This window comes from Chionomys nivalis, chromosome 3 (genome assembly GCF_950005125.1).
Source record: "Chionomys nivalis chromosome 3, mChiNiv1.1, whole genome shotgun sequence".
Classification (NCBI taxonomy): domain Eukaryota; kingdom Metazoa; phylum Chordata; class Mammalia; order Rodentia; family Cricetidae; genus Chionomys; species Chionomys nivalis.
Window position 1 is genome coordinate 119487900 of NC_080088.1, and position 14246 is coordinate 119502145.

Sequence of the window (14246 nt, forward strand, 5' to 3'; positions counted from 1 at the left end):
TTAGCCAGGGCCGAGCTCAGTCTTCACCCAGCTGACTTTCCACAATAGCTAAGTGAGCTAGAGAAAGAAAATGGAATGAAGTTGCATTCCACTAAAGAGAGACATCTTTAAGAGATGGCAGCAATCTCCAAATGGAAGGGTCGGGAACTCAGATGCCAGGGAAGGTGGGAGGTGGGGGACCAAGCGGCATAGACTGATTGATTCTAAAATTATAAGAAACACGCAGGCCGGGCGATGGTGGCGCATGCCTTTAATCCCAGCACTCGGGAGGCAGAGGCAGGCGAATCTCTGTGAGTTCAAGTCCAGCCTGGTCTATAAGAGCTAGTTCCAGGACAGGCTCCAAAACCACAGAGAAACCCTGTTTCGAAAAACGAAAAAAAAAAAAAAAAAAAAAAAAAAGAAACACGCAGGCTGGAGGCTAAGCGGGACCTCCATGTTCAAAGTGCAGGCCTCATCGTGGCCATCCTGGGCAGATCACACGGACACGAGTGAGGACTCCAGGGGCTGGTGAGGCTGTGACTCCATTTCAAGTATTAAGTGCACAGGGAAGGTATATGAGACCTGGTCTTGCCTTTATTAAACCTGCAGTGCCGGGAGGAGGCAGCGCTGTGTGAACAACAGCTCAGAAACAGCAGCCACCTACCGGCTGGGCATTCTACCTCCCTACCCATCCCACCCAGGCAGCTCCAACTGCTACCACCAACTGGAGTGCATTTATAAACCAGCCTGAACCGGGCGAATGAGATGGTAATGTGATTCTCGGCCAGTTCGCCAAAACCCCATTTACTCACAACCGTCAGGAACCCATCAGTTTGCAAAGTGAACCCAGATTAGATACGGCAAATGCGGATCTCCGGGAGCAGGGCTGTGGGTGGTCACTGTATAATGGGGTGCAGAGCTATGTGGCCATGTTCTGGGATCAGCTCCATGCTGGGGAGGCAAAGCAGGGAGGGAAAGGAGCCAGGCCTACAGCAAGGGAAGAATACCGGAGACAGACCCCAGTATTCTGTGAGAGAGGCTTATGGGAAGATGGTGAGGCACGGCACACCTGTCCACCTAGTTGCTGGAAACCGAGACAGGACAGCTAAAGCAAGTTCTAGGCTAGTCTGGGCTATGCTGTGAGACCCTGCCTCAAAAAACAAAACCAGAACAATCCTAACTCTTGGGAGGCAGAGGCAGGCTGAACTCTCTGAGTCTGAGGCCAGCCTGGTCTACAAATCCCAAGTCAGCCAGGGGCGATGTTGTAAGACTCTGTCTCAAGCCAACAACAACAAAACACAGGGGGGCCAAGAAGGCTCACTGGGTAAAGGCACCCGAAGCCAAGCTTAGGACCTGAGTTCGATCCCTTTGACTCACATGGTGGAAAGGGAGAACTGACTCCCACAGGCTATCCTTTGGTCCCCACGTGAGCCTTACCACAGTCACACACACACACAAGTACACACACACACGTACACACACAGATGGATAATATAAATAAATGTAATTTAAAAATTTTTAGACAACAAAAATGGGGCTGGACAGATGGTTCAGTGGTTAAAAGCATTTGCTACTCTTACAGAAGACCAGAGTTCAATTCCCAACACTGAAGTGGGGAGCTCATAACTGTAACATCAGCTACAGGGGACCTGAAGCCCTCTTCTGGGCATCGAAGGTTTCCATACCCACGTGCACATATGTGCACAAGGACACGTGCGCACACACACGCATGCACACAGGCATGCATGCACACACACACATACACGCACGCACGCACACATCAACAAACAATAAAATAAATTGTCTCACTGTCAATGTCAATGCGAAGTTGACCCAGCGGCCTCAGTTTATGATTTGATTACTGACAGCTACTTGAACTCCTGGTTCTCCTGCCTCCACCGCTCAAGTGCTGGGCATATGTGGTGTTGGGGACAGAACTCTCTGTCAACTGAGATACACACCCCGCCCTTTTATACTACCAAGACAGGCTTCAGAGAAGCTGTTGGTGCTAAGCCAGGCAGTGGTGGTGCACGCCTTTAATCCCAATACTCAGGAGGCAAAGGGCAGTGGATTTCTGAGTTTGAGGCCAGCCTGGTCTACAGAGCGAGTTCCAGGACAACCAGGGCTACTCAGAGAAAACCTGTCTTGAGAAACAAAAACAAAACAAAAATGGAGGTTGCTGGTACTAACAATACAAGTCACACGGCATTTTATAAATCCAATTTTTGCCATTTAAAGATGTTATTTATTATTGTATGGGAGGGAGGGGGTGTTTGGGGTGAGCATGTATGGTGTGGTGCTTTTATGGAGGTCAGAGGACAACGCTGTGAGCATGCTCACTCCTTCCACCTTCATAGAGGTTCCAGGAATTGAACCCAGGTCACAGGCTTGTGCAGCAAGCGCCTTTACCCTCTAAGCCATCTGGCAGCCCAGAATCCACTATATTTACAGTAATCTTACATTAGTGGCATTTTAGTTCCAGAAGCAGCAGGTGAGAGACGTGTTGCTAGACAATCAGTCACAAACACAGAAGTTTAAAAAAAAAAACTTAAATGGCTGGGGGGAGTGTCCCACACTTGTACTCCCAGCCCTCAGGAGGTCCGGGGGAGGATCAGAAGTTCACAATCAGCAGGCTGGAGAGATGGCTCAGGGGCTGAGAGCGCCAACTGCTTTTCCAAAGGACCCAAGTTCAATTCCCAGCAACCACATGGCAGCTTACAACTGTCTGTAACTCCAGTTCCAGGGGACCCAACACCCTCATACAGACATACCTGCAGACAAACCAATGCAAATGAAATAAAAATAAATATTTTTTTAAAAAGTTCAAGATCATTCTTGGCTACACAGAGGATTTAAGAACAGCCTGAGCTACATGACATATATCTCAAAAAAAAAAAAAAAAAAAAAGAAAGTGTACTATTTACTGTTAGTTGAGGCCTAATGTAGCTCTGACTATGTATAGCTGTCTGTGTACTCTAGCCCTGTGAAACAATTAGCAGTTAAACAACCTCCCTTTATCCATCTCAGGCTCCTCAGTGGTCTGTCAGGCCTGGCAGTTTAGGCAGATGGAACACTAGGCTTCCAGGCTATCCACAACATTCAGGTCCTTGCTGCCAGGCGCATGAAAGTCACCCCGTCTACAGCTACTGTATTCTCTGTCCAGTCAAGGAACAAAGGCGACACTTGCAGGAAATGAGGAGGGGTCTGCAAGCGCCCTACCCAGCGCAGGCGGGGAAGCCACCATCAATTTCTCCAGGGCGTTCTCCGATCATAACCAAGCCTTCCACAGAGAAACCGTGCCCTACACTGTCCAGACAGCAACACAGCGCTGTCACTTCCACGGCTAGAACCCCAGGAGGGAGACGACTCTGAGCCACAACCTGGCACCTCATAAAATCCGTGATCCCAGTATCTAAACTGGACTCCCAGTGGGCAGGGTGGGCGGCTCTGAGAGAGGGTTTCCGCTTTGGGAGGAACAAAGCTATAGAGCTCAGCCACCTAGCTGAGCAGAGGGACATCCCTGGTCAGGATGAAGGCTTGGGGAATGGGTGGAAAGGAGGAACACAGCAGGGAGCTTTAACACAGGGGGCCTGGATTTAGCAGAGTCTCTGACCTGAGGCTGGACTGAGGGGATTAGGAAGGGCACAGCAGGAGGCTGGGGGGGGGTCTGCTCTTACTTCCTGCCTCCTGCTGCCAGGAAGAGACTAATCTGAGCAACTCCCTGGCCAGGGAAGGGGAGCCTGGGACAGTCCACTTGCTTCCCAGCACCTCTGAAGCAGGAGGGTGGTAGGCTTCCAAGCTGAGCAAGGCATAATGTACGTAGCTTGGGGAAGTTCACGGACTGTTGGGGAGCCCGAGCGCCAAACCTGGCTCCTGTCCCCACAACATGGCCAGAGTCTCCAAGACCAACTCACCTTGTGGTTACTAGTTTCAGGGACAACTATCTATATATAATACCACCATATGAGTCCTACCCAATACACTCCATAGCTCCAGCCAAGTCAAGATTGCCTCTCTGTCACTGCTTTTCCTTGTTCCAGCACCAACCAGCCATAATGGTGGCCATCTACCAAGCCTCCACCTGGAACACTCCAGATCCTGCAGTCACTAGGAAGGCTCTTGTTGCAGCCTCACTCCAGTACCAAAGAGCAGTCTTGGGATGACCGCCTCTTTATGAATGAGGGGACTCAAGCGTGCTATCGCCTGCCTGAGAGGCATAGTCCATGCTACGATTGATTGACACTCAGCTGCTCTGACCTCAGAGCCCACACTCTTCCCACCCCATGCTTCCTCTGTCTAGGCTGTGTCCCCTGCCAGGGAGGCCTGGTCCCCCATCCCAACCTTGATTCCCACCCTCCCCAGATCCCATTTTTTAAGCCATGGTTGAAAAACAAAGACTTTAAATTCTTTTCCTATCGTCATACTTCATATTCTATCTTTGGATTGTATTTTAGAATGTTTGATTTTAAACACTGATGTCTGAGTTGCTAAACTTGAACATCTTAAATTTAAAAAATATTTCATCAAATCAATTCTGGTTTAGGATTAGGACAGAATTTCTAATAGCTTGAGAGGCCCCTCAACTTACTCCTGCCGTTGTGTACTAAGTATTTAAGCAGAGCAACGTTCTCAGTATTGATTATAAAATCCAAATATTGATCAGCTCTAGGAAACGTCGGAGTCTCCACATCCTGCAGTGTCAAGTATTCAGCCAAGATTTGATCCCGCAACATGGTTACAACATGTGAAAACAGACACTCACATTGGTCTCGTTTAGGGTGAAAATTTACCTTCATCTTCAATAAATGGTAAAATTATACATACCAAAGAACTGTTCTTGAATAAATAAATTTCTTGGGCTGCTGAGGTGAGTCAGTGGGTAAAGCTCTTGCCACCGAGTCTGAGGACCCTGAGTCTGATGCTCAGGCCCCACATGTTGGAAGGAGAGAACTCCCAAAAGTTGTTTGTCTTCTGCCCTCTACACGCATGCATGTGTGCACACAACACAAGCACCCACACACACACATGTATACACACACAGAAAATAGTGTTTAAGAAATTTGTAGACAAAGGGTTTTAAGTTTAAGAAGCCCTGGCCAGCTCACCCAGCACCTGAATGGGTCTGTCCCTCTCCAGCTGAATGAGTGACATCATCCATGCTCTAGTGTCTCCGACCACTCGAAAACTCTACACCTACAGGCGCCTCCGAACTTGTGAGAAGCTGAGGTTCCAGAAGGCCAAAGCTCAGGCTAGAACAAGAACAGTGCCTGCTTGACTACCCAGGAACCCCCTAAACACCAAGCTCAATCAAACAGGCAAGGTGGTGGCCATCCTGGGCCACTGCCACATTGTCTTTCCTCCTCCCCCCACTTTCCCACTTCTCCTTTTTTGGTGGGTTGGGATTGAACCCAGGGTCTTATCAGGTTCGGCAAGGACTCTATTGCTAAGGACATGCCCCCAGTCCCCACCTGGTCCTGTCACTCATGTCTAACCCCCTTCTGGAGGCACACTGGGCAAATCTTCAGACCCCTGTAACAGGACAGTAGCCCCCTGCTTGAGGTACCCGAGGCCTTTCTCCATCACTCTGATGATATTCTCACACCTTCCCACCGCACCCTGTAGTTAAAGCCCTGCTGTGCCACTCACCCAGATGGCACAGCTGTCTCTGGCTCGTCTTTCACCTCCCGTCCATCATCCCTCTAAAATGTGATAAAATCATCATTCAGCCTTAATCTCTCCAGAGCCCGTACCTCTCTTCCTCCTGCCCCTGCCACCTCCCACCCCTAAGTGCACCAGGAGCTACAATACATGCAACAGAACTGGCACACTGCATGCTCCTGGGAGCATCAATGAGACTGTTATACTGCCACAGGCCATTTCCTACATTCCCTTCGACAGACAGCGCTGTCGGAAGGACAGAGGAGCTGCCCATTGGAAAACGTAACCTTCTCAGTAGGCGAGAAGGCAATAGTTTAAAGAAGGACTGGATAACAAGTTACTACTTCTAAAAACTTTTTTAAAAACACTGTTTATTGCCGGGAGGTGGTGGCGCACGCCTTTAATCCCAGCACTTGGGAGGCAGAGGCAGGCGGATTTCTGTGAGTTCGAGACCAGCCTGGTCTACAAGAGCTAGTTCCAGGACAGGCTCCAAAACCACAGAGAAACCCTGTCTCGAAAAAACAAAAAAAACAAAACAAAACAAAAAAAAACACTGTTTATTTTTATTCATGTGTGCCTGTGACTACCTTACAGTGTCTGCACCGTGTGAGTGCAGGTGCCCATGGAGGCCAGAAGAGGATGCCAGATTCCCCCTCGAACTGGAGTTACCAGTAGTGGTGAGCCACTTGATGTGGGTGCTGGGAAACAGAACCCCAGGTCCTCTGCCAGAGCAACCAGTACTCAGCCAGGGGGTGGTGGTGACGCACGCCTTTAATCCCAGCACTTGGGAGGCAGAGGCAGGAGGATCTCTTTGAGTTCGAGGCCAGCCTGGTCTACAAGAGCTAGTTCCAGGAGAGGATCCAAAGCTACAGAGAAACCCTGTCTTGAAAACAAAACAAAACAAAACAAAAACAAAAACACAGCAACCAGTACTCATAAACTGTCTCTCATAAACTATCCCTCCAGTCCCCAGACTCCTATTTTTTTTAAAAAAAAAAAATTTAACTTCTTGTCTCGAAAATCCAAAAAAAAAAAAAAAAATTTAACTTCTGCTTGAATCTCCATATATATCTCAAAGTCAAAGACAAAACACACACATACACATAAACACCTCCACGCTGTGGGTGTAGCTCAGCAGCAGAACGCTCAGCTATCATGGCTAAGGCCATAAGTTCAATTCTCAGCACTGCTCCCCCCCCAATCAAAGCAAAAAGAAAACAGTAAATAAACCCTCATTACCAGCTAAGGTAAGTCACTAAAGGAGGGGGTGTGGCTCAGTGAGGTACCCATGTAGCAAACACAAGGTTCCTGGTTGGAGCTATAGCATAAAAAATAAAATTCGGTAAAGAAAAGAGACCTGAAAGCTAAGGGTGGGAACTGGCCCCAACTGCCCTCTCTATTCCCTGCCTAACTGGCTAAGCCTGCCTTAACCGGTTCTGTTGCTCCTTGAATGACGCCCGGGGGAGGTGGCCTCAGACCAGGAGAGGAGGCTAGCCGGTTGTGCACGGTTTTCTTTGACTTGACGGGATCTGCAGCACTGAGCTGGCATGGGAATGGCAGCCAGCGATTTCACTTCTTTTGGTGACTCTAACATGTCAGCCTGTGACCCAGTGACAACCAGACAGAGTGGGGTGGCAACTGCCCCTGCAGAGCACACACGCCAGCGGTAGGGAATATTGCTTTATCCAGGCAAGGATGTGTCACATAAGTGTGTGACAGTGTATTACATTTGCCTGCCTGAGGCACCTGGTTGGTCTAATAAAGAGCTGAATGGCCAATAGCAAGGCAGAGAAAGGACGGGAGAGGCTGGCAGGCAGAGAGAATGAGCAGTAGGAGAAGAGGATGAGGGGAGACAACAGCAGCCAGTTAGGCAGCTGTCAGCCACACAGACACAGGAAACAGTGAAAGCGAGAAGGAAAGCAAAGGAAAAGGCCCCGAGGCAAAAGGTAGAGAAAGAGAAACAGGTTAACTCAGAAGAGCCTCGTCAGGACCTGGTGGTGGTGGTGGTGGTGGCTTGATCTCCTAGAGCTCAAGACCAGTCTGGTCTAGTAAGGAGTTCCAGGACAACCAGAACTATACACAGGGGAAAAAAACAAAAAACAAACCTATCTTGAAAAACAAAACAAAAAATGCAAAAAGAAAAAAAAAAACTAGCCAGAAACTAATCTAAACTAGGTCAAGCCCTCAGAACAATTAAGAAGTCTTCATGTCCTGATTTGGGAGCTGGTTGGTGGCCCAAAAGAAAAAACCTGCTACGAGCCATGTGTCCAAGGTTGTTTCTTCTACATTAAGAGCACAGAACCACACTTTCTGAGTTTGACCTAAGGATCCTCCTGCCTCAGCCTCCAGAATTCTGGGATTATACAAGCACACCAATATGGCTAGCCCAAGACTTCCACAAACATTTACACACCCTGACAGAAAGAAGGTCCCGGGAACCAAAGACACGAGTGCCAGCAGCCTCCAGTCTGGGGCATCCCCCTCCAGTCTCCGTGTTTGTCACAGGGCTCCAGCATCAGGGTATCCACATGGCCTACGGTTGTCCCCCAACTCCAAGCACATCCTCCGTGTCCTTCCTTTCCCGATCAATAACCTTGGGTTTCTGACATATCCTATTTTCGTAGCCATAATGGAAAACAAACCCAGAGGCTCTCCTGTGGAGCTGGTCTAAAGAGGGTGGTGAAGGCGGGGGGGGGGGGGGGGGTGCATAGAGGGGGAGGCCGAGGCTCACGACAGGAAGCTGGGGTTTTCCCTTGCCCTTTGTCTAGGCCACCGGGTCATCCCACAGACACTGTACGACAAACACCATCAGGGTGACCATTCTGACAGCACAGACCTCCTCAGAAGGCAGCCACCACCATGGAACAACACACACTTTAATGTGGGAAAGTGAAGTTAGAACCCAAAGAGACCCCTAGTCCTGTCCCCTCGACCCCCACTTCCCGATGGAGGGACATCAGCTAAGAGCTAGGATGCCTGGATCCAAGTGTGCCAGCGTGCCCTTGTGACCTGGGACAGGTTTCGACCTCTGGGAACCTCAGTTTCCTGTCTGTGGGAGGATCTTGAAAGCACTGCCCTAGATGCTGCAGGGTCACGATGCCACATGGTCACAAGCACAGTCCAGGAGCTACCTGGCCTGGGGCAGGGGTTCCACAGTGGCAGGTCACTGTGATTCCTGTGAACTTTCTCACTCAGACTGACTGGGCAGGGAGAGTGGAGTCTGAGCCAGAGAAAGGACACACAGGGAAGCCACTCAGTGAAGATCAGAAGAAAGAGCTGTCCCTCACGTCCCCAAGGATGAAGGACCCCAACACTCCTGGCTTTGGTCTTGGTTGCTTTCTTTAAGAGTATGGGGTTTCCTCCTGGAGGCCTCACGCTGTTACTTGAGATAGTCCTGGAGACGCTGCGGCCAGAAACCACCAGATCAACAACACAGTAAACCTTCCAGCTGCTCCCACGTTCCCTCCCTGACTTGGAGGCTGGGAAGTCAACTGTTCTGGCTCATAAAACACTTTCGGAGCACACATGATCTCAGACCTCCTTCGGGTGACTGTTGGAGCAGGGCAGCAGGTGCCAGCCCGCACCCAGCTGCTGTGCCTGCCGTTTAGATGCGGTGGCTTTCTCCGATGCAGAGGAAGAGATGGCATTTCATGGCAGGGGGGCCCGAGGCAACAGACAGGGTCCTCCTATGAAGATGCAGAGGGCCAGGAAGCTTAAGGCTTTGAGCTTCCATTATAGAGGCTCCGTCTCAGCAGGCTGGGTGCTTGCTCATTTTAATTGGCACCACCAACAATCTGGTTGCATCCGGCACTCTGCCCTATAAAAGCCAGAGGAATGACTCCGGCAGAGCCATGTGGCCGGGCAAACTGGGAGGTTGTGGAAACTTAATTGTTCTTGGTTTCCAACTGCTACACTGCCTCGGTGTCCCTGTGTGGTGGTAGCCTCCTGCTGGGTTGGGAGTGAAGCAATAGGGATTTGCAGCTCATTCTGAGTTCAAGGCTCCTGCCCACTGCAGAAATTCACGGCAGAGCCCAGTCTGCAGCTCATGACCTAGGTCATGACTGGCCACACACAGACCACGTGATCTGCAGCATTTACCAATCCCCCGCCACCAGCCTGGGGGAATGTAAGGTCTCTAACATACAGCAAGCGTGCTGCAGCTTGGAGAAGCTAGGAATGTTCTCAGCTAGGACACTGGGTGTCCTTCCCTCTGGGACAGGCATGCTGGAATGTTTGGCACAACACAGAGCTCCAGAGTGAGACTGCTGCAGGGAGGGGCTGTTGAGCTGATCCCTCCCAGCGGCCCTTGGCCACATCTGCCTGAGGTCAGCAGCTCTGGTCACCCACATGGTGCCTAGTGCCAGCTGGCTCAGGCTATATGAAGTTTCTAGAAAAGGAGCCACGGTGTCACACACAGGTCCCTGTGGGGACAGTGGCCTTCCCTATAGAGGTGGCACTGTGTCCTAGGCCTGAGCATTAAGTCTCTCTGCTCCGTCCCCTTAGGCCCATCCCTGACCAGCTTGTCACCTGAAAACCATAATAATACCATACCAAAGTAGCCAGGACAGCGGGGCATAGCCATCTCCATGTCCCCGATCCGTTCCTCACCAGAAAACGCATGTGTGAGCTTAAAGGCACGGGAGAGGCCGAATCCTAGTGGAACCGCCAGGACGCACCAGGAGCAACCACTAGATGGACAGCTATGCACATGCAGCCCAGACCACTGCCCGGCATGCGCACAGAGTGCTGCTCTCTCCAGCCTCCCACCTCAAAGAAACAATAAAGAAAAAAATCCCTGGGGCTGTGCAGATGGGACAGTGGCTAAAGGCACGTGCGACCAAGTCTAATGACCTGGGGTGCACAGAGTGGAGAGAACTAAATCCTGCAGGTTATCCTCTGACCTCCACACGTGTGCACACACGCACACACACACTAAACAGATTATAAAAACAAATCCCTATGTTGAAGTGCTGACCTTAGAGCCTAGGAATAGGAGTATGCTTCAAGATGGCATCTTTAGAGGTAACTGAGGTAAGATGAGGCCTTGAGTGTGGACCACAGTTGTGAGGAGACAGCAGGACAGCTGGCCTGCTGACTGCACCCTGCCTGCCCTGGGTACCCCAGGGTCTACAGCAACTGTAGACAGGGGCCTGGGGCTTCCAGAACTGAGGTCTTTACTGGAAGAGAGAAGAGGAGAGGAGAGAGGAGGGGAGGGGAGGAGAGGAGAGGAGAGGGGAGGGGAGGGGAGGGGAGGGGAGGGGAGGGGAGGGGAGGGGAGGGGAGGGGAGGGGAGGGGAGGGGAGGGGAGGGAAGGGAAGGGAAGGGAAGGGAAGGGAAGGGAAGGGAAGGGAAGGGAAGGGAAAGCTCTATCCCTGGTTCTAGAGCAAAGACAGGCAGAATGTCACTCACATCTGACAAGGGCCTTTTGTCAGTCATTCCTGCCAGCTTCCAGGCTCCAGAAACCTAGCTAGGATCATTTCTTCAGTGGCCTGAGAAGTCCCTGAACCTTCAGGCCCTAAGCTAAGGATAAATGGGACTCGGAGCCCAGCAGGTGACAGATGACTGAGTAATTACCACTGGTGGCTATCTCCCTGCCCACAGCAAGAAAGTGAATCATTAAATCTCTCTAAGGGGACTTTGAAGATCTCCCAGAACTGTGTGAGCAGGAAGTTCTCAGCTTAAACTGGAATCCTTGGGCAAACAGCAGGGCCAGGAAGGTCTTCCAGACAGACTGCCTGACCAAAACCCAGGCTCAAAATAGCACTGGAGACTCACTGGACTAAAGGCAGAGTGACACCATGGGCTAGCCCAGGAAACAGGGCCAGTCAGGAAAGGAGGCCTGGGATACTGAGCAAAACCAGTGCTCTACCTTGGAGAGATGGGACAGTCCCCAAACAGCTTTAGGACAGACGTGTGTGTGTGTGTGTGTGTGTGTGTGTGTGTGTGTGTGTGTGTGTGTGTAAGAGGGTAGGGGATGTTGTAAGGTTGGGTGTGATTCATGTTGACAGCTCAGACAGTAGGGGAATCTCAGGACAATGTGAAAATCTCAACGAGATAGCGCAAGGCCTGGGCAAATTAACAGTCCGTCAGTCCATCCCAGCGGGTTAGTTTTCATCAACTTAAGATAACTCAAGTGTCCTTTTAAGAGGGGCTCACTTGAGGAAATGCTGTCTATCAGACTGGCCTCTAGGCATTTTATTGACTGATGATTGATATGGGAGGGCCTAGCGCACTGCAGGAAGTGCCACCCCTGGACTGGTGGTCCGGATGCTATACGAGAACGGACTGAGCAACTGTGAGGAAAAGCTAGCAAGCAGCGCTCCTCCATGGCCTCTGCATCAGCGCCTGCCTCAGGCTCCCGCCTTAAGTTTCTCTGATGATGGGGTGTCACCTGGAAGTATGAGAAGAAATAAACCTTGTCCGCCCCAAGCTGCTTCCGGTTATGGTGCTCTAGTCTTACTCTCTCGGGCCCACTTCCTTCTCAAGCCCTGAGAGCGGCCCAAGGCTTCAGGTGCAGACCTGGGTCGCTCTCTTCACCTTCCAGGGCGGGAGAGCAGGACCCTGCATCCAGCTTGGGCACTCCGGAGGGATCTAAGAGCATGAAGACAGCCAAGGTTTCCATTAGAAGGGAGCCTGCCTGCCTCTCAGCAGGCACAAGCCCCACATCCTTAGCAAGTCAGCTTGCGCTCTCTCTCTCTCTCTCTCTCTCTCTCTCTCTCTCTCTCTCTCTCTCTCTCTCTCTTTCTCTCCAGAGCTACTTCACAGTGGTATGGGAAGAACAACCAGAAAGGGCTCTCATAGGCTGTGTGACCCCAGGACATTTCCTCCTCTATAAAATGCAGGGAGCAATAACATCTGTTTTATGGTCACATGACAAGCCTAGCATGTGCCGGACCTGTGTTAAATCCTCAAGACAGCAAATAAATGAACTCAAATTAAAATATCAGCCAACCCTCAGGGCCTCCACCCACCTGCATGTGTGCATGCATGCATGAGTGCATGTGTGCGTGAAGAACTGGTGAGGAATGGAGGTGGGGGAAGAAGGAGGAGGAGCCAGGGGAGGAAGAAAAAGAGGAAGAAGGAAAAGAAACTTCAGTCAGACAGGCCTGAGTTCAAACCTTTCCTTACTCACTAGCTGGCTGTGTGGCCTTGGGAAACTTACTCAACCTCTCTGATTCTCAGTTTCCTCCTTTGTAAAACTAAATATATAGCCTTCCTTGCAGGAGTTCTGAAAAAGAGAGCAGGTTAAGACCAGGAGTCAGAGCCAGTCCTGCATGGCTCTTCGGGGGAAAATCAGGCTGCTCGGCCACTCAGGACTGTGACAATGAGCATGATGAGGTGACAGGGTTGTTTGTAGGGCATCTGCACCCTCAGCACCCTCAACCTGAAACACTGCTCTCCTTCATCCCTCCCCAGGGAGCCAAGAGAGCCCCAAAGCCCAACTGCGTTCTCTTTGGACAGAGATGGGGTGCCAGGCTCGGTGCCGTCTGGTCCACAATGTCATCCCCTGCGGTTGTAAGTGTGGTACCCCTTGATCTTCCACCCTGGCAGGCTGCCTGCACTCAACAGGGAGCCCTGCAGCCCTTTTCGCTGTCTGAGGGCCCTCTACAAAGGCAGGTTATTTTCAGCCTCCCCTGAGCCCCTGTCCTGAGTGAACGGAGCCATGGTTTCGGGATGTGGACCAGGAAGGGTTTTAAGGCCTCTCCCTCTGCCAGAAAGACACTTAGAGTCGGCAACACGGACAGCGCATCCCCTCTCTCGGGGTTACTTTGTACCAGCTTTCGATTCCCAGAAAAGACAATCTGAAACCCCGAAGCCCTGATCAATGCCACACAAGGCTCGCCCTCTGCCCCATTTTGAGATGGCAGATAAATGCAGGGTAGACGGCAGGTGAGCTCAGCCCTCCCTACCAATTTCAGGTGGGGACCCACGGGAATGTTTTTATTAACAATGAATGAAGCAGAGAAGAGAGGCTTGCCTGAGGTCCCCTAGCAGCAGGGACAAAGCCAAGTGTGTCAGGAGAGAGGGCTCCTGGAAGAACACTGGACCCTAGGACACTGCAAGGCTGGGCTCACACCCACAGTCTCCTAGGAGCAAAGTCCTTGTCACACCTGAGATGACTGACAGGGCTCTGCTTCCTCTTAGAGACTGGAGCCCACCTGTCTCTCACTCCCTGCGCAGACGTGGTATGAGCCCCACCCACCCACCTGCCCCCCAGCTTACTTTTGCTGGGCAGTTCCTCTTGGCCCAGGCTGTTGGAAGGAGCCAGTGGGGCACTCTCACCCTCGTCCAAGGTCAGGATGAGCGGCACGTCGTCATCTAAGCTCACGGCCATGTTCCCCGGTCCTGCAGTCCTCAGGATGCGATGGCTAGGGCTTTTAAGGGTCTCCGGCTTGAGCTCCTGTTCAAAGCCACGGGGCCAGGGATGCTTCTCTGCTCCATCAGATGCATCTTCTAGGGTTGGGAGGATGTTATAAAAAAAGGTAATGATTAAAACATAGTCGTTTGGGGCTGGAGAGGTGGCTCAGAGGTTAAGAGCACTGCCTGCTCTTCCAAAGGTCCTGAGTTCAATTCCCAGCAACCACATGGTGGCTCACAACCATCTGTAA

At 51.2% G+C, this 14246-nt stretch overlaps 1 protein-coding gene across 3 annotated transcripts in view; it reads right to left on the bottom strand.

Annotated features, from left to right (window-relative positions):
- Window positions 1–14246, bottom strand: part of Tpcn1 (two pore segment channel 1) — a 58079-nt gene that overhangs the window by 40155 nt on the left and 3678 nt on the right. For 2 of the 3 annotated variants that reach the window (XM_057764552.1, XM_057764556.1), the window contains exon 2: window positions 13861–14091. In XM_057764552.1, coding sequence (XP_057620535.1) covers window positions 13861–13972 — 112 coding nt within the window. In that variant the 5' untranslated portion in view covers window positions 13973–14091. The remainder of the gene's footprint in view (window positions 1–13860; window positions 14092–14246) is intronic. The other variant, XM_057764553.1, reaches the window with a different exon arrangement.